Source organism: Somniosus microcephalus, chromosome 6 (assembly GCF_052327205.1).
Source record: "Somniosus microcephalus isolate GS21.2 chromosome 6, FLI_Smic_1.0, whole genome shotgun sequence".
Classification (NCBI taxonomy): Eukaryota; Metazoa; Chordata; class Chondrichthyes; order Squaliformes; family Somniosidae; genus Somniosus; species Somniosus microcephalus.
In genome coordinates, this window is record NC_140992.1 from 210,055,827 (window position 1) to 210,080,771 (window position 24,945).

The following is a 24,945-nucleotide window of genomic DNA, read 5'->3' on the forward strand; positions in this document are numbered from 1 at the left end:
AAACAGTCTGGTCAATTCTGTAAGCAAGTTCTCAATATGGAGACAGAATTAAACTGCATCAGTATGAGACTGGGCTCAAGAACTGTAGTCATTGATGTTTTCCCACTTGTCTTCATGTTGAAGGGACAAGTTATTGAAGGAAAGAATTTCCATTTATAGAGTGCCTGATCACATCACCCAGGACCACCTGAAATACACCACAGAACACAAACTGCTTTGAAATGCAGTCACAATTTATTTGTACACAAATATGGCACTTTGTGCAATATGTTCCAATAACAACAGTGAGATAAATGACCAGATAATCTGTTTTAGCATTGACCTGGACACCAGGAGCACTTCCCTGCTCTTCTTTCAATAGTGGCATGGGATCTTTTATGCAAAATGCAGTATAGTTTTACTCAATTTATGTGTTTTGTTGGTAATTGCAAACTGTTGCTGTAAGGGTCCGATGCAAAATGAGATTGGACAGTTTCAGTTCAGTTCCTAGGTGACATGGGCTGATATCTCAACTGTTCCGAATTCAGAACTAATTGATAATTGCACTCAGAAAGGCCACAGTCTGCCTGGTTTGGGAAATTGCAAAAAGTGTCACACTGACGCAGTAGGGGATGCTCTTCTGGGGTTGGGACTGAGGCATGTTGTTGGGTAGAGTACAGGAAGCTTTACTCTACAACTGATTATATCTGAAATGGGAGTGCGTAATGCCGACTCTGGGTGCCTGCTATGGGTAGAGTTCAATTTCCCAGCAATAACATCCCTGACATTAATGATAATGTAAATTAAAAGAAAAAAGAAAGAATAAAGTAGAATTCAGTGTAGTTTAAAGCTTTGTATTCCACGCCTGATCGTGTAAACTGAAGAGTATTGATTGAATATCCTAAAATATGGTCAGGCAAGCAGGTTATTAATTGCAGGCTTTCTCTACGCCACCAAGATTGCTATCTGTGTGTTTCAGGTTCATTATGATTTTGGACTCCGTAATATTTTGTCTGTTTTACGAACGCTTGGAGCTGTCAAACGAGCCAGCCCTGAAGACACCGAATCTACAATCGTCATGGGTGTCCTTCGAGACATGAACCTTTCCAAACTGGTAATTCAATTTTCTACTTATTTGTTTCAATTGCATTTAAAGGAACGTGCTACATCTTATCCTATACGATAGCTTTTGTGTTTAAAATGCGAAAATATTATGGCCGTTGTAATATATGTGGGTAGAACAAATGAAGGACAGACAGTATGAGTTGCTAGTTCATGTGCTTGCTTTACTAGGCCAGAGTGAACTGAGCATGCTCATACTAAACCATGTGAATGTTGTGTCTCCTTGTGTTCTTTTACTATAAATAATACAGACACTTTTAGCTCATTTTAGTTACTGCTTTTACTTAGCTGTATTTTTGCTTTGTTTCTGTGCTGCCGCATGGTGCGGAGTGATACAAGATGTCCGACGCTGCACTGTGCACTGCCCGTGCACAGTGTGCCACATAGCAATATAACTACACCATACCAAAGTAGTTCCATTTAACGATGTGATACTATATAACAATGTAACATCCCTCTTTCTCAAAAAACTAAAACATGAAATTTAACAATTTAAATTAACAAATATTATATCTAAACTATTATTATCAACTATAAAGAATCGTGAGTTTTTTTTTATTCGCGATATCGCTCAGGTGGTTGGATGTTGTCCCTCCATCTTGTGGATTTGGTGGTGACCATTCCTCTCTGCGGTGTTTTGGTGTGTTCCGCTCTCGTTGTTGTTGTTGCTGTCGCCTTTGGAGTTGGAGTGTGCATGCTCGTGGTTGTTTGATTTGTAGCGCTTGTTTCTGGTGTTGTACTGCTTGTGGTAGCTGGTGTTGTCAATGTTGCTGATGTTGTCTGCTGCTTATCCAGTTCAGGTGAAGGTCTGATGTGGAGTCTGTTCTGTCTGTATTGGTTACCAGGTTCAGTCTCTACGAAGTAGGATCTTGGAGTATCAGCTTTTCCAATGACCTTGGCTGGATTCCAGGTTTTCAACACCGGGTCTTGCACATGCACTGATTGTCCATTCAGCAATTCTGGTAGCGTCTTTGCATGTTTATCGTAATGTTTGCTTCCTACGATTTGTGCTTCTGTCAGCTTTTGTCTGAAGTCCTCCTGGTCCTGGGGAGGATGTATTTTTGCTGGTAGTGTAGTCTTAAACTTCCTCCCATTCAGCAATTCCGCAGGTGATTTCATGTCTGCTTTCAGTGGTGTTGATCTGAGTGATAGGAGGGCAAGGTCTTGGTCTTCCCCCATTTCACTACTTTTGATGAGAGTTCTCTTGACAGTCTGGATCTGTCTTTCGATGAACCTGTGTCCCCTTGGGAAATGTGGGGATGAGGTTACTGTTTTGAACCCATACTTTTCAGCCAGAGCTCTGAATTCGCTCGATGTGAACTGGGTTCCATTGTCACAGATTACCTTTTCCGGGATTCCTTGTTCGGCAAACAAGCTCTTTGCAATTCTGGTGGTAGTTGTGGCTCTCAAGTCTTTCATCCTTCTCACAAAAGGAAACTTGGAATAGTAATCTGCCACTATGAGATACCATTCTTGATTGCACATGAAGAGATCTGCCCCAACAATGTGCCATGGTCTTGACGGTATTTCACTAGGTATCATCTCCTCTTTCTGTTGTGCATTTCTGTATTTCTGGCATATACCACATGCAGAGACCATCTGTTCAATATTTTTGTACATGCCTATCCAGTATACAGCTGATCTGGCTCTCAGCTTGCATTTCTCCATTCCCATGTGGCCTTCATGTATGAGATGGAGAAGTTGTGTCTGCATCGTCTTTGGTACGATGATCCTCGATCCAGCAAGGAGAATACCGTCTTCTACTGCAATATCGTCTTTAATCGTCCACTATTGACGAATTGTCGCCTGTACCTGCTGGATTCTCTCCGGCCACCCCTGTATTACTTGTTATGTGAGTAGTTGCAACTCCTCATCTTTGCTAGTCTCATCTCTGATTTGACTGAGCTTTGTAGGGGTAACATTCACTAGGTGGTGGATTTTTACTGTTAGGCCCTCCACCTCGTGTTTCTCATATGCTGACAATCGAGACAACGCATCTGCGAGCACCATTTCCTTTCCTGGCTTATATTTAAGCGTGAAGTAGTCTTTGCAGTCTTGCAGGCGCTTTGCACAGATTCTTCTTATAGATCTGTTCTAGTGGATGATGGTCACTATTGTAAATCGCCTGCCATATAGGTATGTATGGAATTTCTCGCATCCGTACACTACTGCTAATAGTTCTCTTTCTATGTTGGCGTATCTCGTCTCAGCTGACGTCAAGGCCTTTGATGCGAAAGCTATCGGCTTTCCTTCCTGCACCAGAGCTGCCCCTAGTCCTCTGGTAGAAGCATCTACTTGCAGAGTGACGGTTTTCTTCTGTCATAATATGACAGACTTGTTTCTTTGCACAACAGTTCTTTAAGTTGTTTGAAATTCCTTTCGTGTGATTCAGACCACTGGTATTCGGCATCTTCTTTCAATAGCTCTCTGAGATTTGTTGTATGTTCCGACATGTGTGGGATGAAAGAACTCATGTATTGGACCAAGCCGAGGTAACTCCTCAGCTCTTTCTTGTCTTTGGGTGGTTTCATTTCAGCAATCGCCGCAGTCTTCTCTGGATTTGGCTTGACTCCCTCTGGTGTATAAGTCATACTGAAGAATTGGCATTCCTTGACTTTAACTATGCACTTATCTGCATTTAACTTGATGCCAGCCTTCCTGGTACTCTCCATGGCCTCATGTAGGTGCATGTCATGGTCTCTTTCATCTGCTCCATAGATCTGAATATCATCAGCTATTCCTATAGCTCCTTCACAGCCTCTGTATGTCTCGTCTATTTTCTGTTGAAAGATATCTTGACTGACCTTTAGCCCGAATGGTAGCCGCAGGAATTTGTAACGCCCAAATGGTGTGTTGAATGTTGTCAGTGTTGTTGATTCCTCATCCAACTTCACGTTCCAATATCCATTTCTGGCATCTAGTTTTGAGAAAACCTTGGCTCCTGCCAGTGATGGCGTAATCTCCTCTAGTGTTGGGGTGGGATAGTAGTCCCTCTTTATCGCCTGGTTTAGATCTTTGGGGTCCAAACATATTCTGAGACGCCCGTTTGGCTTTTCTTGTACCACAATTGAGTTTACCCAGTCTGTGGGTTCAGTGACCTTTACGATCACTCCCTTTTCTTCCACCTCCTTTAGCTCTCTTTCAAGCTTTGTCTTCAGCTCAATGGGTACTTTTCGTGGAGCATGGATAACGGGCTTTACCTCTGGATCGATGGTGATGTGGTATTGGAAATCTCCGAAACATCCCACTGTATCATCGAAACATTCCGGATACATGTCTATCAAGTCTTTTTTACTCTTGATTTGTGGGCAGTTCTCCAGTGGGGTGTTGCTATCTATCTTCAGTGGCGTTTCCGTCAGCTCGTGATGCACTGAGATCAACCTCAACTTCTCGCAGCTGTTTAATCCCAGGATCGCTGGCCCCTCAGTGTAGTGACATAGAACATGCAGTTGATGTTCTTTCTTTTATGTGTCCCTTTGATAAAGGTTATTCCGAGTTGTTTAATCTCACTCTCCCCGTATGCTGTCAGCATGACATTACTTGCCTTTAAACAACCATTTTTCGGGTAGCCATCTTCTCTCAGGTTTTCGGGAAAGATCTGCTGGTACAGTCTCAATGGGAGAATGTTGCTCTGAGCCCCTGTGTCCAGCTTCAACTTTAAGTTGATGGTTGTGGGCCGACCTTTGACCTTTTTTATTTATTTGGATGATGGTGTGCAATTCTCTCCTCAGAGTATTTTCTGCTCTGGACATCTCGTGAAGCTGTATCTTTATGGTTTCAATGTTTAGTGCATTGTCGTGATCATCATCATCATCCTGCTCATCCATGGCATGGATATTGTGTTTCTTTCTCTGGTTCTGCTGTCCGCCTTTGTTTTTGATGTATGTTCCTTCTTTCTTCGTTCTACACCTCTTTTCCCAGTGGTTTAGTTTGCCGCATGCATTGCAGCTTGTTCCATATGCTGGACATTTCCTCTTGTCTGTGTAATTGTGAGGTCTTCCGCAATTTCTGCACATGTTTCCCCCGTTGTCATGTGCATGTCTTTGTGTGTTGTACTTTTCTCTCACTGCATCCACTCTGTTGTCCGTCTCAGAAGCCGTCCGCATGTCAGCCGTTTGAGAAATCAGCATTTTCATTTGCTGCTTCATGGCTTCATGAGCTCTCGCAGTATCTATAGCCTCTGTTATTCTGAGCTTTTCTTTTCCTATCAGGGCTTTTTGTACCTCTACATGCGCTGACCCCCGTATTAGCTGATCCACAAGCCTTTCTTCCATTTCCTTAAATTTACACTTGCTGGCTTCATTTCTCAGCCTTGTCAGGAAATTGTCAGCTGTTTCACCGGGTTCCTGTCTTAAACTGTGGAATTTGTATCTGTGTATATGGTGATTGGATTTAGGCTCTAGATGGTTGCTGAATTTATCAAAAATTGTCTCAGGGTTTTCCTTTTCCTCTTCAGTCAAACTCCAGCTATTATTACAAACCTAGAACTTTTTCTCCTGTCCACAACAGAATGTAACTAACCTTTTCCTCGTTGGTAGTACCCTTCAGGAAGCTTTTGAATGTAAGCTCACATTTCTGTTTGAACTTGCGGAATGCTTCTACTATATCGTCGGCTTCCCAGTTCATGAGGGGTTGCATTTGCACAGCTGTTATTTTATTTTCCTATACGATTCACTCTCAATCACCGCATAAAATCACTTTTCGTCTTATTCGTAGTTCGCTTAGCACAATTTTGTACTCACATATACCGCTGCCACCATGTGTCGCCTTGTGTTCTTTTAATATAAATAATACAGACACTTTTAGCTCATTTTAGTTACTGCTTTTACTTAGCTGTATTTTTGCTTTGTTTCTGTGCTGCCGCATGGTGCGGAGTGATACAAGATGTCCGACGCTGCACTGTGCACTGCCCGTGCACAGTGTGCCACATAGCAATATAACTACACCATACCAAAGTAGTTCCATACCAAAGTAGTTCCATTTAACGATGTGATACTTATAACAATGTAACCGTGACAAACCATGTGATAATACATTACACTGTTTTCCCCTTCAAAAAAATGTACATATTTCCCTCTCAAATACAACAGAACTATGGTCCCACCTTTCCCAGCATTACATGTATCACATGACAAAAACTCCTGGCTCTTTTTCTTTTAAATCAAATACAAATGAACTACAAATCCAGTTTAATAACAGGATTGCGGAGTCTTCCTGATCTCCTTACAAAAGGTTTTGGTGTTGAACCAATTTTTGGGCTGTTTTGTTTTGGTTCCGAACTCAAAGATGATCCTGTTTCTATCTCAGATTTGTTTGAACCTGGTACTTCAGTTTCTGAAGTCTGAACAGAGTGAAACTCATGTTCATGATCAAGTGGTTGAAGATCACATCTTGTTTCATCTCTAGCAGAGATCATTTGATCTACATGAACACTTCGGATGTTGTCACCAATTTCAACCAAATATCTCTTGGTTCCACCAACCTCTATTATGGTTCCTACATCCCACTTGTGTGAACTCGACCTGCCAGGGGGACTGAGAACACGAACACACTCATTTTGTTTGAAACAACGTTCTTTCTGATTACTGTCATAATAACGTTTCTGACTCAACTGTTTCTGTTCAACTCTTGAGGCCAAATTTGGTTGAACAAGACTCAATCATGTTCTCAATCTCCTCTTCATCAAGAGTTCTGCTGGGGTATATCCAGTTGTAGTGTCGTCTTCTTCTTCTTCTTAGGCAGTCCCTCAGAACCGAGGATGACTTGCTTCCACATTAAAAATGAGTTCACAGGTGACTGATTAGTCCAATGCGGGACCTACAGTCTCTGTCACAGGTGGGGCAGACGGTGGTTGAAGGAGTGGGTGGGTGGGGTGCTTGGGTTGATGTGCACTCCTTGCGCTGCCTGCGCTTGGCTTCCGCTTGCTCCCGGCGAAGAGACTCGAGGTATTCGGCGCCTTCCCGGATGCTTCTCCTCCACTTTGTGCGGTCTTGGGCCAGCGATTCCCAGGTGTCGGTGGGGATGTTACACTTTTTCAAGGAGGCTTTGAGGGTGTCCTTGAAGCATTTCCTCTGCCCACCTGGGGCTCTCTTGCCATGCCGGAGCTCCGAGTAGAGCGCTTGTTTTGGGAGTCTTGTATCAGGCATGCGGACATCGGAGCTGATCGAGCGTGGTCAAAGCTTCAATGCTGGGGATGTTGGCCTGAGCAAGAACACTGACGTTGGTGCACCTATCCTGCCAATGGATTTGCAGGATCTTGCGGAGGCAGCATTGGTGGTACCTCTCCAGTGCTTTGAGGTGCCTGCTGTACATGGTCCATATCTCTGAGGCATGCAGCAGGGCGGGTATCACTGCTTCTCTGTAGACCATGTAGTGTGCGGAGTAGTTCTGTACTTCAGCAAGAAATTTGCCAAATGTTGCTTCATGCTGAGTCCCGAACAACCCTGCAACACTTACTTTTTGAGAGCTTCTTTTACTATTCTGACTGACCTTTTGGCTGCTCCGATTGAAGCTGGATGATATGGTGAAACGAGAGTGTGTTTGATACCGTTCCATTTCATGAACTCTTGGAATAGCGCAGAACGGAACTGAGGGCCATTGTCAGTAACAAGCTCTTCAGGTAAGCCATGACATACAAAGATAGACCTCAACTCATCTATGGTACGTTCAGTTGTAGTATTTGAACCCATGTGTTTCACTTCAATCCACTTTGATTGACTATCTACAAGTACCAGGAAATAATCATTTGCTTTCTCACAGAAGTCTACATGTACTCTCTGAAAAGATCTACTTGGCCATGACCAAGATTGTAGTGGAGTTTTGGGTGGTTTGTTTCTGCAATTTTGGCAAATGCCATATTTGCTGACAAGTGATTCAAGATCACTGTCCAACCCAAGCCGGTAAACAAAGCTTCTTACAATTGATTTCATACTGACGATCCCTGGATGTTCAATATGAAGTTTGGCCAGAATTCTATCTCTCAAAGAAGTAGGTACCACCACTCTGTTTTCCCACTTGATACAAACTTGCTCACAATTCAGTACGATGGTTATGGAATGGTTTCATTTCTGTGTCCATACACTGATCAGTCCTTCTATTCAATGTGTTTTTATACACTCTTTTCAGTACTGAGTCCTTTTAAGTCTCATCTGCAATCTCAGTTGCATTCATGGGAAAGTCTTTGTCAACTGCACTTAGTGTGAAAATCTCACCTTCACTTCCAACACGTGAGTCTTCATGTGGCAACCTGGACAAAGCATCTGTGATTGCGTTTTGCTTTGAAGTGCGATATTCAATCGTGTAGTCATATTGTGACAACAACACTGCCCAACGCTGCATTCTTGATGCGGCCATTGCAGGGATGGCAGATTTGGGCCTCAATATTGCTAGGAGCGGTTTGTCATCAGTTATCAGGGTAAACTTTCTGCCAATCACGAACTGTTGGAATTTACGTGGCTTATGACAGCTCCCACATCATAGCTAGAAGCATCACACGCTAACTTAAGCTCACGCTCTGTGTCGTAGTGCACAAGTAGAGCATCATTAGAGAAACTTCTCTTACAAGCATCGTAAGCTTCCTGTTGCGCTTTTGTCCACTTCCACTGGACATCCTTCTTGAGGAGCTTGTGCAATGGCGCTAACATGGTCACTAACTCAGGTAAGAAACATGCGAAGTACTGGACCATTCCAAGGAAAGATCTTAACTCAGGCATGTTCTGTGGCTTTGGAGCATTGATGACAGCATCAACCTTTTCCTTCACTGGTTGCAAGCCATTTGCATCAACCTTCAGATCAAGGTACACAACCTCAAGTTTCACAAAAGCACATTTGCTCCTTTTCAATTTGACATTGTGGGCATTCAACCTTTGAAGCACTATATCTAACACTTCTAGATTTTCTTCCTCGCTGCTTGTTGCGATCAGCACATCGTCTTGATTGCATAATCAATTTTGAATTCCTTGCAAAATCTTATCCATCAAAGCCTGGAAGATTTTGGGGGAGGACTTTACACCATACGGCAGCTTGGTGTATGAGTACAGTCCCTTGTGTGTGTTGATGGTGAGATACTGTTGACTCTCTTTGTCAACATTCAGCTGAACGTAAGCGTGCGGCAGGTCAAGCTTGGAGAAAACTTTTGACCCAGAGAATGCTGCATACAAATCTTGCAATGTAGGTAACGGATACTGCTCATCGTCAACTGTTTGGTTGATAGTAACTTTGTAGTCACCGCACAAGCGTACAGTTTTGTCTGCTTTGGGGACTACCGCAATCAGGGTAGCCCATTCACTTTTGTCAGTTTTTACTCGCACTCTGGTCTCTCTCAGTTTTTCTAGCTCTTCCTCCACCTGACTTTTCAACGCATAGGGAACCGGCCTTGCCTTACAATAGAGGCTTCGCGTTGGACTTGATGCGGTTATGCGCGTCATACCCGGTGATGCCCTCATAACTGTCTGAAAACATGCTTTTATACTTGTTCAGCATTGTGTTGAGTCGCTTCTTTGAAGCATCGACACTGAAAATGTTTTTCCAGTCTAGTTTTAACTTTCTCAACCAGTCTTTGCCCATGGGGGTTGGCCTGTTGTTGTAGCTCGCTACAATAATAGACAGCTTTGTGTTGAACTGTACATTCCATTTGTCCACATGTCTCTAGGATTTCTCCAGACTAGATTTTTAACTCTTTGTAAGTGGTATTTGATTAAACTTATCCTCATATGTGTCCTTACTCATGATAGAGCAGTTCGCCGCCATGTCGATACACAATATCCCGATATTGCTTGTTGATCAAAAGTTTGGTACGGAAGTCTTTCTCACGACTGCTGGTGTTGCCGCTAGTGGCATAGATACTGTAGATGCCTAGTTCTTCAACATCAGGTGTGTTCACTTCAATATTATAAAATCCTCTCTTTTGTTGTTGCTGCTTTGCATTGCCACTAGAATAGGTTCTTACTTCCTGCTTTAGATCTAGCTCTGCAAGCTGTTGAAATATGGCCCTGCTTCTGGCAGTGAAAACACTTCGCATTTCTATATTGGCAGGACTGTGGTGAGTGATTTCCAGTGCAGCGATAGCAATTCACTGAACTGCTCTCACCGACATGCTTTAGACTTGGTCTCACAACTTTAGGTTTGGCGGTGGCTTTGTGACTGTGACTGCACTAGTCACTTGAGTTGGATGGAGCTCCCTAGCATTCTTAGATGCCATCTCCATAGATAGGGCAATTTTGCATGCTATGTCAAATGTTAGGTTCGGAGTGTTCAATAACTTCGACAGTGTGCGCTCATCTACCAGTCCACACACAAACTTATCTTGCAACGCACGATCCAAAAATGTGATGAAGTTACAATGCAAAGACAGGTTTTTAAGAGCTACAAAGTACTCACTGATGGTTTCACTTTGTTTTTGGTTTCTGGTACCAAACTTATAGCTCTCTGCTATTTCTAATGGCTTTGGGTCGACATGGTCCTCGAGTTTCTCGACAATGTCATCAAACGACACGTCCTTTGCTTTCCCTGGCGCGAGTAGGTTTGTCAACATTCCGTAGACATCTGGCCTGATTTCTGTGAAGTCCGTGCCTCAGTAATACACGGACTTCGGGAGAACAGTTTAACAGGTACTTTACTGAACAAGAGGCAGCTTGAAACTGAAACTACAGAAGCCTGCTAGGGCCTTTTATACAGGGGTGGTCACTGCTGGTACTGCAGTCTAAGACCAGTTATTCCCTTAAAGGTACATACACAACAATTCCTCCCCTTTTAGATAAACAGTACATAACATTCATTTAACAACTAAATAATAACTAATTACAATTACAATTTCCTCAGTAATATATACATCAACTGGAATAGTCATTTATAAGTTCAGTCTTTGAGGAGGCTTCCTGATCCGGACTGGATAGCGCCTTTCTCGAGTATCCTGTTCTGGCGGTGGAGTCAATTCTGGCTCATTGTCATTGGTTGGTTCGTCAGCTTCCAATATCCCTGCTTCTGAGGTAGATGCAATCGGTACTTCGGGCTCATTACCAGGTGCACATGCTTGTGGTACAGGTTTGGCTTGTTCCTGTGACTCTAGAATCTGGTCAGCATGGCGTCTCACGATGCTCTCTCCAACGTCCACTGTGTACATTAGTGGTCCCTGCTGTGTGCAGATCGTGCCTGGCTGCCATTTTTCTGTTCGGTAGTCGCGGGCCAAGACTGGTTGCCCTATCTTGAAGCTCCTGGTTGGCTTCTCATTTATGTGCTGGAACTGCTTATCCTCAACATCTCATCTTATGTGTGGTTTGAGCAAATCCAAGCGACATCTTAGTCTCCGGTTGAAAAACAGTACGGCTGGAGTTTGGTTGGTTACTGCATGTGTCGCATTCCGGTAAGCAAACAGGAAGTTATCCACCTTGTGTTGCAGTGGTATGTCGTCATTATACATTGCCTTTATGGCCTTTTTAAAGGTCTGAACAAACCTCTCAGCCAATCCATTTGTGGCTGGATGATATGGGGCAGATATGTAATGTTTCACCCCATTATTCTTCAGGAACCTCCGGAAATCCTCAGACACAAACTGTGGGCCATTGTCGGAACATATCTGTTCTGGCAACCCATTCCTGGCGAAGATGGTCCTTAGGACTGCAATAGTTTTCTCCGTGGTGGTGGAGGACATTTTAATGACCCCTGGCCATTTCGAATGGGCGTCCACAGCGATTAGAAACATTGAGTCCATAAATGGACCAGCGAAATCAATGTGTACCCATTGCCATGGAGATGAGGGCCACTCCCATGGATGTAGCGGGGCCTGTGGTGGAGCGTTTTGGACCTTCTGGCATCCTGTGCATCTCTTGGTCATATCCTCGATTTCTTTATCGATTCCCGGCCACCACACAAACGCCCTGGATAGACTCTTCATTTTTACCCCTCCCAGATGACCATCGTGAAGCTCATTGAGTACTCTATCTCTCAACTTGGGTGGAATTACCACTTGGGATCCACACATCAAGGTTCCCCGGCACACTGACAGCTGTTCCCTCCTTGGCGAGAATGCTGGCAACAGTGAGTCGCCATATGCTGGCCATCCCTTCACCGTCAAATCATAGACCCGAGAGAGTGTCGGGTCATTTCGGGTTTCCTTCTCAATACTTGCGTTTGTAACAGGCAAACATTCGACTATGGTCGCATGGAATATCTCCACCGGGTCCACTGCAGGTGCTTCTTCCGCCATAGGCAACGGTAGGCGCGACAGCTCATCAGCGTTTCCATGTTGTTTCATACCTTTGTACTCTATGTCATACTGATGTGCCCCTAGAAAAAGTGACCATCTTTGCAGCCGTTGCGCCGTCATCACCGGAACGCCCTTCTTTGGGTTAAAAATTGAGACCAGCGGTTGATGATCAGTCAGTAGGGTGAATTTCTGCCCGTGCAGATAGTGATTGAACTTCTTCACCCCCCACACCAGGCTGAGGGCCTCCCTGTCAATCTGGGCGTAGTTACGCTAGGCTGAGGTTAGCGAGCGCGATGCAAAGGCTATTGGCCTCTCTGAACCATTACGGAATTTGTGTGACAGCACCGCTCCAATGCCGTAAGGTGACGCATCACATGCCAACCGAATCGGTAGTGTTGGGTTGTAGTGGGCCAATACTTCTTTTGAAGTGATTTGGCATTTACATTCCTGAAAGGTACGCTTACACTCATCACTCCATTTCCATGTTACACCAGTTTGAAGGAGGGCGTTCAGTGGGTGCAGAATTGTAGATAAATTCGGCAAGAACTTATGGTAGTAGTTCACCAACCCGAGGAACGACCTCAGTTGCGACACATTTTCTGGTGCTGGAGCCTTGACTACAGCCTCAATCTTGTCCGGCAACTTATGCAACCCTTCCTCATCAATCATGTGGCCACAATACGAGATTTGTCTCCTGAAGAACTCGCATTTGGGACGGTTGGCTCGTAGCCCATATTCCTGCAATCTCGTGAGCACCTGTTCCAGGTTGGCAAGGTGTTCATTGTCATTTTCGCCCGTAACCAGGATGTCGTCCAAATAACACTGGGTCCCCGGGATCCCTTACAGGACTTGTTCCATTGCCCTCTGCCACATAGCCGGGGCCGATGCTACCCCAAATACCAGTCGATTGTACTGGTAAAGGCCTTTGTGAGTGTTTATCGTGAGGTATTTCCTAGATGCTTCTTCCACCTCCATTTGTAGATACGCTTGAGCCAGGTCAATCTTTGTAAAACGTTTCCCTCCAGATAGTGAGGCGAAAATATCTTCTATCCGCGGAAGCAGGATTGGCTCAATAATACACGGACTTCGGGAGAACAGTTTAACAGGTACTTTACTGAACAAGAGGCAGCTTGAAACTGAAACTACAGAAGCCTGCTAGGGCCTTTTATCCAGGGGTGGTCACTGCCGGTACTGCAGTCTAAGACCAGTTATTCCCTTAAAGGTACATACACAACAATTTCCATTAGAAAAATTGCTTTTTTACATTCACGAATTACTTTATTTTGAGCTTGAACATTCTCATCTGCACCTTCAGTCTCAATAATGTTATTGGTCTTAAAAAAAAAACCATTTCCATCCGCTCAATGTAAGAGCTGACTGGTTCGCGAGCTCGGTCATACATGCCGAGGCTTCCGATGAATCCTGTAGGCACGGCCATGATTGTCCCGATCCCGTCGAAAAATGACTCAGCACGCTACCTGTGTACCTTAAACTTTTCAACTCGAAGGTTGAACACTGTGTCCTTCCATGACCCCTAAAAATGGTTTTAGGATCCCATCCTCGTCGCCAAAAATGTAATATATGTGGGTAGAACAAATGAAGGACAGACGGGATGAGTTGTAGTTCATGTGCTTGCTTTACTAGGCCAGAGCGAACTGAGCAGGCTCATACTAAATCATGTGATAAACCATGTGACAAGTCATGTGATAATACATTGCAGCCTTGAATTTACATTGCGCAACATTCACGTATGAGCAATTGTGTATGCGCACCATGGAGTTGGCCCTCAGGAGCGATGGTGAAGGAGATGGAGCGGTTGATGGAGTTGAGCGGAGAGGCCAGGGAGTACAAAGAGGGACAGTGCACCACAGTTACAGAGGACACCATTGGTGGTTCTGACCTTTCTGTTTTAAGGAGGGTCGTAAAGGAGCAGAGAGGTTTAGTGAGGGAATTCCAGAGTGTGGGGCCCAGGCGGCTGAAGGCACAGCCAGCAATGGTGGGGCAAAAGGGGATGGGTGGTGTGGTGAAATAAGTCTTATAAGTATATACCTTATTCTACCTGTGTATAGTTTCCTATTGTAATCTATTGTAACCCTGCTGTTTTCTTGGTTGGCCAGGAATGCTGATGTACTGTATACCACCCTGCTGTGCCATTGATTGTCCTGATTCTGTTACTTCGCCCCTGGCTCCGCCTCCTGGCAGTTCTGAGAAGCTGGTCAGTAGGCTAACATGTGTGTTCTGTTCTGTCCAGTTCTAAGCTAATAAAAGCCAACTGTTTGAGTTATAACTACCAGTCTCTGTAGTTATTTAAGGTACATCAGGTGGATACACCAAAGACCAGCATCAGAGGATACATTATTACATACATCCTAAAATCCACAAAAAAAATGTAAAACTCTTTTCCTGATGCGTGGCACAAAACTGCTGTATTTAATGTCAGGAAGAAAAGACTGGCAGGAGTAGACTGCTGAACTGGAACAAGAAAACTTGGAAAAAGGAAATTGGAGGATAATTTTATTATATAACTCGCTCAGTCCATGGACTGAGGTAACAGCAAAGCACCCAGACTTCTTGTTCTCTCCCTGAAGCACAGCCAATAGTGCGCTCAGTGTGTTCTTGTTTTATTTTCATGAGGCCTGACTGGAAATTTGGGCGCTGCTATTCCAGTGCCCAGCATCCACATTGCTGCCGGGCAGCACTGGGAGAGGAAGATCGGCCCTAGATAGAGGAGCAATGGTCTTAGCACTGATCCTTGGGGGCAACTACTCTTTATATCTCTCTGGTCCGGAAAACATCCTTTAACAACTACTCTCTCTTTTCTATCCGACCAAATTTTTACCTATTCATCTCAAGGACTGAACAGAATGAGCCCATAATGACAAGCAGCCCCTAGTTTTATTGCTGTTTAAAGGTGAAGCATTGGATCTGAGGAATAGTGTTCTTCACAGACACAGCACTTGTATGTGTGGTATCAGTACAAGTACTTCACCGTTTAACACTCTCTGAATTCTGGTCCTAGATTGATGAGGATGAACCATTGTTCCTCAGCCTGATAGAGGATTTGTTTCCTGGCACTCAGTTGGACAAGGCTGATTATCCACAGTTTGAAGCTGCTATTGACAAACAGGTACTGGTCATTCACGATGTGAACTATTTGAGTTTCAAATTCACTGCGTTACCAGTGCAGTTTTTAACAACATTCTGTAACAGAGAACATTAACTAGATGGACTGCACTGCAGTAGCCAAAATTGGCATTTCAAAATGGTAAACAGGATTGACTGAATAAATATTTAAAAGGCTTGAACTATTTAAGTAGTGAAAATAAATGTTATCACACATCAATTTTAGGCACAGGAATTATTCAAGAACTATATAAAACTTTGTTTTCAGATTGAGGATGGAGGTTTAGTAAAACATGCACCATGGAAACTGAAGGTTATCCAGTTGTTTGAAACTCAGCATGTACGACATGGTATGATGACTTTGGGCCCAAGTGGTGCTGGAAAGACAACTTGTATTCACACCCTCATGAAGGCTATGACAGGTAAAGATTTTCCTGGTTGATACAAACAGCCATTTAAAAAATTGCTATGGCAGTTATTAACAATGGATAGTACGAACATATCTAATTTTATTAAATTAGAAAAATAACCAATGTATAGTAAAATGTTGATATATAATATGGGTGGTAAACTGAATAAAATAAGAACTTGGTGTTAGTTTCTACCGGTTGTGTGATTGGTGATGTACACTTGCTTGAGCCACAGCATGTCTCAGGATTTGCAACTTATACTTGTTTTCCTCATAATAACCTTGAGCCAACATTAATTGGACATGGATTAATGTCTTTGTTAAAGTGGCTGACAGAGGAATTTAATGCAAACTTGTTTTCACTTTTGTCACCTAATCTTGCACAATTTCAACCCCTGTGCAATTCATTAGGGCAGGCAATCCATAACCAGAAAAGGACACGAGCAGTGCTCAGGAAGGGTGTGAAAGATCACATCACCCTCAACAGGGTCATAGAGTCATAATGGCACAGAAGGAGGCCATTCGGCCCATCGAGTCCATGCCAGCTCTCTGTAGAGCAATCAAGTCTGTCCCATTCACCCGCTCTATCTCCGTAGCCCTGCAAGTTTATTTCCCTCAAGTGCCTATCCAGTCTCCCCTTGAAAACATTGAGCGTGTCCGCTTCCACCACTTCCGTTGGCAGCGAATTCAAGGTCATCACCACTCGCTGTGTAAAAAAGCTTTTCCTCACATCCCCCCCCGTATGTATCTCTTGCCCAAAACCTTAAATCTGTGTCCCCTAGTCCTTGTATCATCAACTAGTGGGAACAGCCTTTCCCCGTCTAGCCTATCCAAACCTGTCCTACAGAACCCTATAATCACCATTAATCCCTGCCGTAAGAATCTTAAAAATGGAGACCAAATTTGGAGAAACTATCTGATCAGGCTGGAGAGCACACATGATTCTTTCAGATATTTTCCATACCACCCATGTGTGGTAGACGTAGGCAAAAATACCTAGTGTCACATGACGAGGATGCAAATTCATGCAGCGTATAAAAGGAAATGAGTTTAACAGCTCATACTAGGTTGGGAGGATCTTCACATAATGGGCCAAAAATTCGGGTCGGGGGCTTCCCGCGGGTGCAAGCCCCCGATCTGCACTCACCCTGCGCGCTGACATCTGAAGCCCGGGCCTGCTTGCATTTCCTGTCACAGGCCCGGTTCAGATGTCAGCGCGCAGTGCTTACCTGATCCAGCGGCGTAGTTAGTGCGATGTGCCGGCTGGGATCAGGTGAGCACTGTACAACCAATCAGGGGAGGGGAAGGTTCATTCATGAGTTTGAGAGTAAGAACTGTCAAACTCATGAAAACTACGGGGGCCCAAAACACTATTTAAACTTTAAATAAAAATTTAAAAAACATCCCAATCATTAAATTTAGTATAAATAAGTTTTAAAAAATAATTTAAACAATAATTTTTTTTTTGGATTAAAAATACATTTTTAATAAAAAGGGTCTAAAACTAAACTTACCTTATTGTAGATTCTTTAAAATAATAAACCTGTGGGGAAAAAAAATTCTAAATTACACTAAAACACCACTTACCTGTAAAAATAAATACTTACGTGTGCTTTTTACAAGCGTAAAGACCGGAGGCCTTTACACATGCGCAAATCCCCCAAAACAGAGGAAATCCAAGACGCACGCGCTGCCCCCTACAGTGCACGCACTAGCCTCTTCAACTCTTGGGTTGGAGGAGAGGAAATGCCGGTTTTCAGCGCATGTGCTGTGCATGCTGTAAACCGGCATTTCTTCCGGCCAGACGCGTGAGTATCCCTTCCGTACTCACGCGTTTGGGGAGGAATTTCTGCCCCAATAGGTTTGTTAGCAAAATTAAAGCCCACGGGATTAAAGGGACAGTGGATACGAAATGGGACAGAAAGCAGAGAGCAGTGGAGAACAGTTGTTTTTCAGACTGGATAAATATTGGCCAGGCTCATCTGAAAGACGACACCTCCGACAGTGCAGTACTTCAGATGAGACATTAAACCGAGGCCCCGTCTGCTCTCTCAGGTGGACGTAAAAGATCCCATGGCACAATTTCGAAGAAATGCAGGGGAGTTATTCCCGGTGTCCTGGCCAATATTTATCCCTCAACCAACATAACAAAAACGGATTATCTGGTCATTATCACATTGCCGTTTGTGGGACCTTGCTGTGCGCAAATTGGCTGCTGCGTTTCCCACATTACAACAGGGACTCCACTTCAAAAAGTACTTAATTGGCTGTAAAGTGCTTTGAGACGTCCGGTGGTCATGAAAGGCGCCCTATAAATGCAAGTCTTTCTTTTTCTTTCGGTGTCAGCATCGAGGATTTCAGGCCAGGTACAGTGCAGTTAGATATAAAACATAGTTCCCTCTATGATACCTAATGACAAGCCTCAGAAGAGGAACCACTACTGCACCAATGTGAATTTTCCAGCTCTAGATTGATCATTCTAGTGAGACTATTAATTTGTATCAAATTATGGGCAGTTTAATTTATTGCTACAAGAAACTGAGTTGAGATTGTCCAAACTGATTTCACTCAGAATCCTTAGAGCTGGCAAAGAGAAGAGATTTTAATCACATCGGTCTGGGTTGGAACTTGACCCAGGTCCCAGAGGTACAAAGACTACTCCAACTTACTGCAATCAGTTGCCTGACAGTCCATTTTTAAATGTTATTTGTATTGCAATCGTTGACACTGCTGAAAGGCAGTAACTGTTTCTTGAGTATTTCAGGTTAACATGTTGCCCTTTGCTGCCCAGAGTGTGGTAGGCCTCACAGGGAGATGCGGATGAATCCCAAAGCAATTACAGCCCCTCAGATGTTTGGTCGCCTGGATGTAGCGACCAATGACTGGACTGATGGAATATTTTCTACACTGTGGAGAAAGACTCTGAGGGCCAAGAAAGGTATAAGAATGTGTCTGGGAAACGGAATAAAGAGTCACCATCACTCACCAAAATAAAATGTGAAAAATTTGAGTACTTGATAAATAAAATGAATACTGGTCTAAATGTTGTGTTCACTGTGTAGACAGTTAGCAATGTTACCTAATTTTTGGTAAGTTTGATTTTTTTTTGGTGAGGACTCCCTGAAATTCTGCTGAAGTTTTGGCAGTAGATTGGAAGAAGCCACATGGAAATTGTAGGCAATTGAGTTTTATTTCACCACATGTCACAATGGCATAGGATATCCCAAATATATTACAAGGCAACAGTATTACAAAAGCATTCAAAAGGGAGCTCAGCTGGTTTCTGAAGGTCATTTAAACTGTTATACAAGATTATAGTCTTGAGTATGAGATAATACTCCCATGTATCCATTTTCAATAATCTATACTGTAGAATGTGTGCAGTGGTGAGTTTCATTACATTTGGATCCCTTTTTGGTTTGCTTTTGCCAGTAGCTTGCACAGCACATACTGGGCTCCCTGTGCAGTCCATGTAGTTGATCTGCAATGGTATTAACACTGAAGGATTAACAATTGTGAACTAATCATGTCAAGTTTATTGAATCATAATCTACAGTGATTCGCAGGAGATAAATCCGTACATATTGCCACTAATCAGTTGCATGTGTTTCTAAATTGAACTATCTCATTTTATGGACTATAATAAAAAATTAATTCTTCTCTGGGTTGTAATAATTTGTTTTAAATGAAGGCCTGTACTGGGGTGGTGTACGGCAAGAAGGTCCCTTGTAGCATGGCTATGACAGTGATGAACATGGAAATGGTCTCTTCACAGATCCATCAGAGCTGGTCTGTTTTTTATGTGTGATGATCTTCCTCAACCTTCCTTCCTCCATCCCCCCCCCGCCGCCCCCCCCCCCCATCTCTGCTAAATACTTAGGCCCCAAATATCCGTGATCCTATTGTGCCACCATAGAATCAAAGAATGGTTACAGCATAGAAGGAGGCCATTCAGCCCGTCAAGCCTGTGCCGGCTCTCTGCAAGAACACTTCAGCTAGTCCTACTCCCCCGCCCTTTCTCCATAGCCCTGCAAATTTTTTTCCTTCAAGTACTTATCCAATTCCCTTTTGAAAGCCATGATTGAGTCTGCCTCCACCAGCCTTTCAGGCTGTGCATTCCAGATCCTAACCACTCGCTGTGTAAAAAAAGCTTTTCCTCAAGTCGCCTTTTTGCCAATCACCTTAAATCTGTGTCCTCTGGATCTCGACCCTTCCGCCAATGGGAACAGTTTCTCTCTATCTACTGTCTAGACCCCTCATGATTTTGAACACCTCTATTAAATCTCCTCTCAACCTTCTCTGCTTTAAAGAGAACAACCTCAGCTTCTCTAATCTATCCACGTAACTGAAGTCCCTCATCCCTGGAACCATTCATGTAAATCTTTTCTGCACCCTCTCTAAGGCCTTCACATCCTCCCTAAAGTGCGGTGCCCAGAATTGGACACAATACTCCAGTTGAGGCCGAACCAGTGTTTTATAAAGGTTCATCATAACTTCCTTGCTTTTGTACTCTATGCCTCTTTTTATGGAGCCCAGGATCCCGTAAGCTTTTTTAACCGCTTTCTCAACCTGCCCTGCCACCTTCAACGATTTGTGCACATATACCCCCAGGTGTCTCTGTTCGTGCACCCCCTTTAGGATTGTGCAAAGTACTCATTTAGTACCTCAGCCATGCCCTCTGCCTCCATGCGTAGGTCTCCTTTTTGGTTCCTAATCGGCCCCATCCCTCCTCTTACTACCCATTTACTATTTATATGTCTATAGAAGACTTTTGAATTCCCTTTTATGTTGGCTGCCAATTTATTCTCATACTCTCTCTTTGCCCCTCTTATTTTCTTTTGCACTTCACCTCTGAACTTTCTATAACTCCACCATTACTGTGGTGGAGCTTGAATCGTGATCTGCCTCCTGCCTGAAAGGCTGATCCCGGGAGTATCTGGGGTCAGGGAGTGGGGTCAGATAAATTAAATAAATCTGGCACCAGTATGGCTCATCTTGGGCGCCTGCTTTGGGAGGGAAGGAAGCGAAAAATGCAGCACTGGAAAGTCGCCCGAAGTGGAACCCGGCAAGCATGGCTACAAAGTATTTGGCCATTGAACTCGGTCCCCTTTATGAAACTGCCGATTTAAAGTGTTCAGTCAGTAACCTAGGCCATGACACCATCCTGGAAATCTCTGTGGGCCTCACTTCTGCAGGCTGCTTTGTAATGGACACTGGTATCTTGCTGGCATCCAGTACAATCAGGGCAGAGAATGACCGAGCAACAAGATGTCCGGTGGGTAACGGCATCCTGCCAGCCCTGCCTCCTTTTATTAGGTCGGGTTTCCAAAGAGTGGATGGAACTTCTGCCCAACCCCATTCTCCATGGGAAACTTGCGATGGATTAGCTTTGGGGTCGAAACCCAATGTTACTGGGTCCTGCCCCATTTTCTGCCTCCACCATGTCAGAACTGCTCGACTTCCATCTTTGGTACTCCACTGGCCGAGAGGGGCTGTCGTATTTTCGGAAATACAGTCAGAGAGAGAGAAGGGAAAAAGCCCACTGCCAACCTAGAGAGACCAATGAGACCAATGTTATGGAATGACGTAATGCAGAGGTTTCCTGCGCTACGGTTTTGCTTAAGGAGATGGACAGCATGCATTCCTATAAATATGAACATTTTAACATTTTATACTTAAACTACACACATGGACATTATCTGCATGCAAGTGTTTGCTATTAACTAGCAGTATCCATATAATAAGTATTTCAGAGAAATGTAATGATTCCAACAGTTACCAGTCTTACTGTTACATCGCGGTAATTGTTCTAAGTTTTCTTTTCATTTAAATATACTGAATGTGCTGCAGGTGAACACATTTGGCTGGTACTAGATGGCCCTGTTGATGCTATTTGGATAGAAAATCTTAATTCTGTCCTCGATGACAACAAGACTCTCACTCTGGCAAATGGAGATCGTATCCCAATGGCCTCAAACTGCAAAATAGTTTTTGAGCCTCACAACATTGACAATGCTTCTCCTGCCACTGTCTCTAGGAACGGGATGGTGTACATGAGTTCCTCTGTGCTTGACTGGAGGCCTATTTTAGAGGTCAGTGACTGTAGCTTGAGCAGTAATCAAAAAGTTTCATTGAGGCATGCAAATAGAATCATGAAAAGCATATCTTGCTTCTTATTATGATACAAATGTGCAAATCCAAAAATAGCTATGCAAGTGTTTGATTTGTTAGGATTGGTACAAAGTTGGGCACGTGTATGGTATTAATAGGATGACTGTGCTGATAAGTTTTTTTTGCAAGGTATTGAACATTGTACAAAGCTCTGTGAGATTGGATGAAGTGTTTAGAGTATTGATAGGACTAGTGTGAGTGTGCAACTCTAAGTGGATGTTCTCAGGATATTTAATTTTCTGACTTGTAGGAAAAATGGGAGTCCATGACCTAAAACTCTTCTTTGTTGTTGAGTGGTTCAAGCAGCAGACTGTACATAAAAATTAATTATTTTCTTTTAACAGAGTTGGTTAAAGTTACGTTCACGTTCTGAGGCTGAAATTCTCAAGGAGTTATATGCAGCTGTGTTCCCAGAGCTTTACCGTTTCAGCATACAGTCCTTAGATCAAAAGATGGAGATGCTTGAAGCTTTTGTCATTATGCAAAGTATTAACATGCTGCAAGGACTCCTACCTCCCAAGGTATACCATTTAATCCTGAATCCTCAAAGGCTAGTTGTTAGGATTAAATATATGCTTTCACACTGTTTGTTTGGGAAAAGGATTATGCAAATAATCAACTGATCCAGCAATAATCTATAGTGAGGTCTGTTTTAGCAAGACCCATTTACCCTGTCACTGTTGCTGTCTCTCAGTAATTCCATATGACTGCACTCTGTGCTTGCGACTGTGAATTCAAATCACAGCCCTTATTATTGTGCTCCATGTTGATGAAGGGCCCATTATTCCCATTTTTTTTGGTGCAGAAAGGGTGCAGTTCTGATATAGAGGACCTCAAATTGGGGCATAAACCAGAGTTACACCCATTCTAAAATATGTGCTAAGTTCTAGTAGACTTGGCTACAGGCAGAAGAAGCACAGACCCCCAAAGTGGTACATATAGGAAAATGACAGGATAATGACGGGAAGATAGCTGTCCAAGAAATTCTGCCATTTTCACCAGAATTACACCTGACTTAAGTTAAACCAGTAAAGAAAAAAATACCTGTATAACTTGCCAAACTAGGAAGTGGCTGTGGGTAATTTTGACTTTGGGTGATGATGTAAACCAGGTGATATCGGTTCAGTCACCCGTTATATATCTCTCCACATTTTAATTTTCCTTTCACCTCCAATGGACTTTGAAGGCTATGAAAGAACTAAAGAGCTAATTCTAATGAGACCAGGCTGTAGTATCTGTCAAAGCATCCCATTGTGTGGAAATAGATCAGCAACTTCCCAAGTGTTCCTGATAATCTTTCTGAAATTGGCACACCCAAGGATCTGGCAGAGTATCCATTTTATTGAGCTGGTGGTCTAAATTTATGCATAAAATCTTTGAGAACTACTCTCTGATCTTCCTCAAAATCTGTGTGTCAGAGTATGACTGTAATTGATATGTACATGGCATTTTAGTACTCATCATTCAGAAGTATAAAATAGCAATAAAACACCAGAATCATAATGAAAATAAATAACATATATCTTTTAAGGGGAATTACCCTTATTGGTAATAGCTGCTAAGATCTCCAAGCAATCTTCTCTTGTTCACTTTTGTTCATATATGTCTAACAAATAAACCTTTGTTTACTGTTCTCATCTTCATACCATGACTAAAGGGATTTTATTCTCACTTGTACAGATCGAGGTTTAGACTTGTATGTTCCGAAAACAGCCCGCTGTTTCTACTCTTCATAGGGAGTACTGTTGACTGTGATTGGAAACTGTACTACGAGTAGGGCTGCCAACCCTCCAGGATTGTCCTGGAGTCTCCAGGAATTAAAAATTAATTTCCTGGACACTGCCCCGAGCAATCAGGGAGAAAAATCATAAGGGCATAAAAGATTGTGTTTTATTCATTTTCTTTAAAACTTTCATTTATTTGTTATAAAAATATTGAGGAGAAAAAAAGGTTATTTGAACGAGTGGAGAGGGGAAGTCATGTGATGAATGTGTCCAACCAGAGTTGGCGACCCTAACTACCAGAGATGTCTGGAGTGGTAACCCTAGAGTTTTATAATTGATGTCAACATTATTGGTGGTCCAGAGGTATCGAGGTGTACAGTAGAAAATGTTATTGGGCTCTTTTAAACTGAACCTAATCTCCATAGTATCATTGCTGCTCTACCTGACACTCTAGGAGCAGACTGGCGAGTTAGACCGACAGAACCTGGAGCGGTTGTTTATATTTGGCCTTATGTGGAGCATTGGTGCCACTCTTGAGCTGGATGATAGAAGAAAGATGGAGTATTGGCTGAGAAATCATACTTGCGTCAAATTGGATATGCCAGAAATTTCTTTAGATGGTAAAGAAACAATGTTTGACTACCTTGTGGGACCTAACGGTGAGTCACTTCTAATATTCAAGCACACCAGGAGAACTTAAAAACTGTAGATTATGGTAGAAAATTGTGGCCCGGAAATCCCAAGAGCCAAATACTGCAGAACGCCTAGAAGAGTATAGAAAGTGCAGGGGTTAAATTAAAAAGGAAATTAGGAAAGCATACAGAGCGCATGAAAAATATTGGCAGGTAACATCAAGGAAAACCCAAAGATGTTTTATAAATACATAAAGAGCAAAAGGATAACTAAGGAAAGAGTAGGGCCTTTTTGAGACCGAGAAGGTAAACTGTGTGTGGAGATGGAAGACATGGGTATGGTTCTTAATGAATACTGTGGGCTCGATTTTCCAAGCCCCGAGGAGGCGGGCATGGAGGCGGGACAGCACGTAAAATCGGAGAAATTGGGGGAGGGTGGCAAACCCGCCCCCATCCTGCCTCCGTGCCCTTTTGCCAGGAGGCGGGAGGATGTGCAGCTTCGGGTCCTGTCTCCTGGAGGCAGGAATGGCTTTTAATCCTTTTAACTGCCTGTTAACAGGTAGTTAACAGGCAAAAAAAGGG

General features: G+C 43.3%; 1 protein-coding gene across 1 annotated transcript in view; it reads left to right on the forward strand.

Annotated features, from left to right (window-relative positions):
- LOC147116426 (dynein axonemal heavy chain 5-like) overlaps positions 1 to 24,945 on the forward strand; it is a 345,860-nt gene that overhangs the window by 183,567 nt on the left and 137,348 nt on the right. Inside the window, exons 37-43 of the mRNA XM_085992043.1 lie at positions 918 to 1,093; positions 15,324 to 15,431; positions 15,696 to 15,849; positions 18,628 to 18,774; positions 21,687 to 21,928; positions 22,352 to 22,528; positions 24,186 to 24,390. Of these exons, the coding sequence (XP_085848169.1) occupies positions 918 to 1,093; positions 15,324 to 15,431; positions 15,696 to 15,849; positions 18,628 to 18,774; positions 21,687 to 21,928; positions 22,352 to 22,528; positions 24,186 to 24,390 (1,209 nt within the window). The remainder of the gene's footprint in view (positions 1 to 917; positions 1,094 to 15,323; positions 15,432 to 15,695; positions 15,850 to 18,627; positions 18,775 to 21,686; positions 21,929 to 22,351; positions 22,529 to 24,185; positions 24,391 to 24,945) is intronic.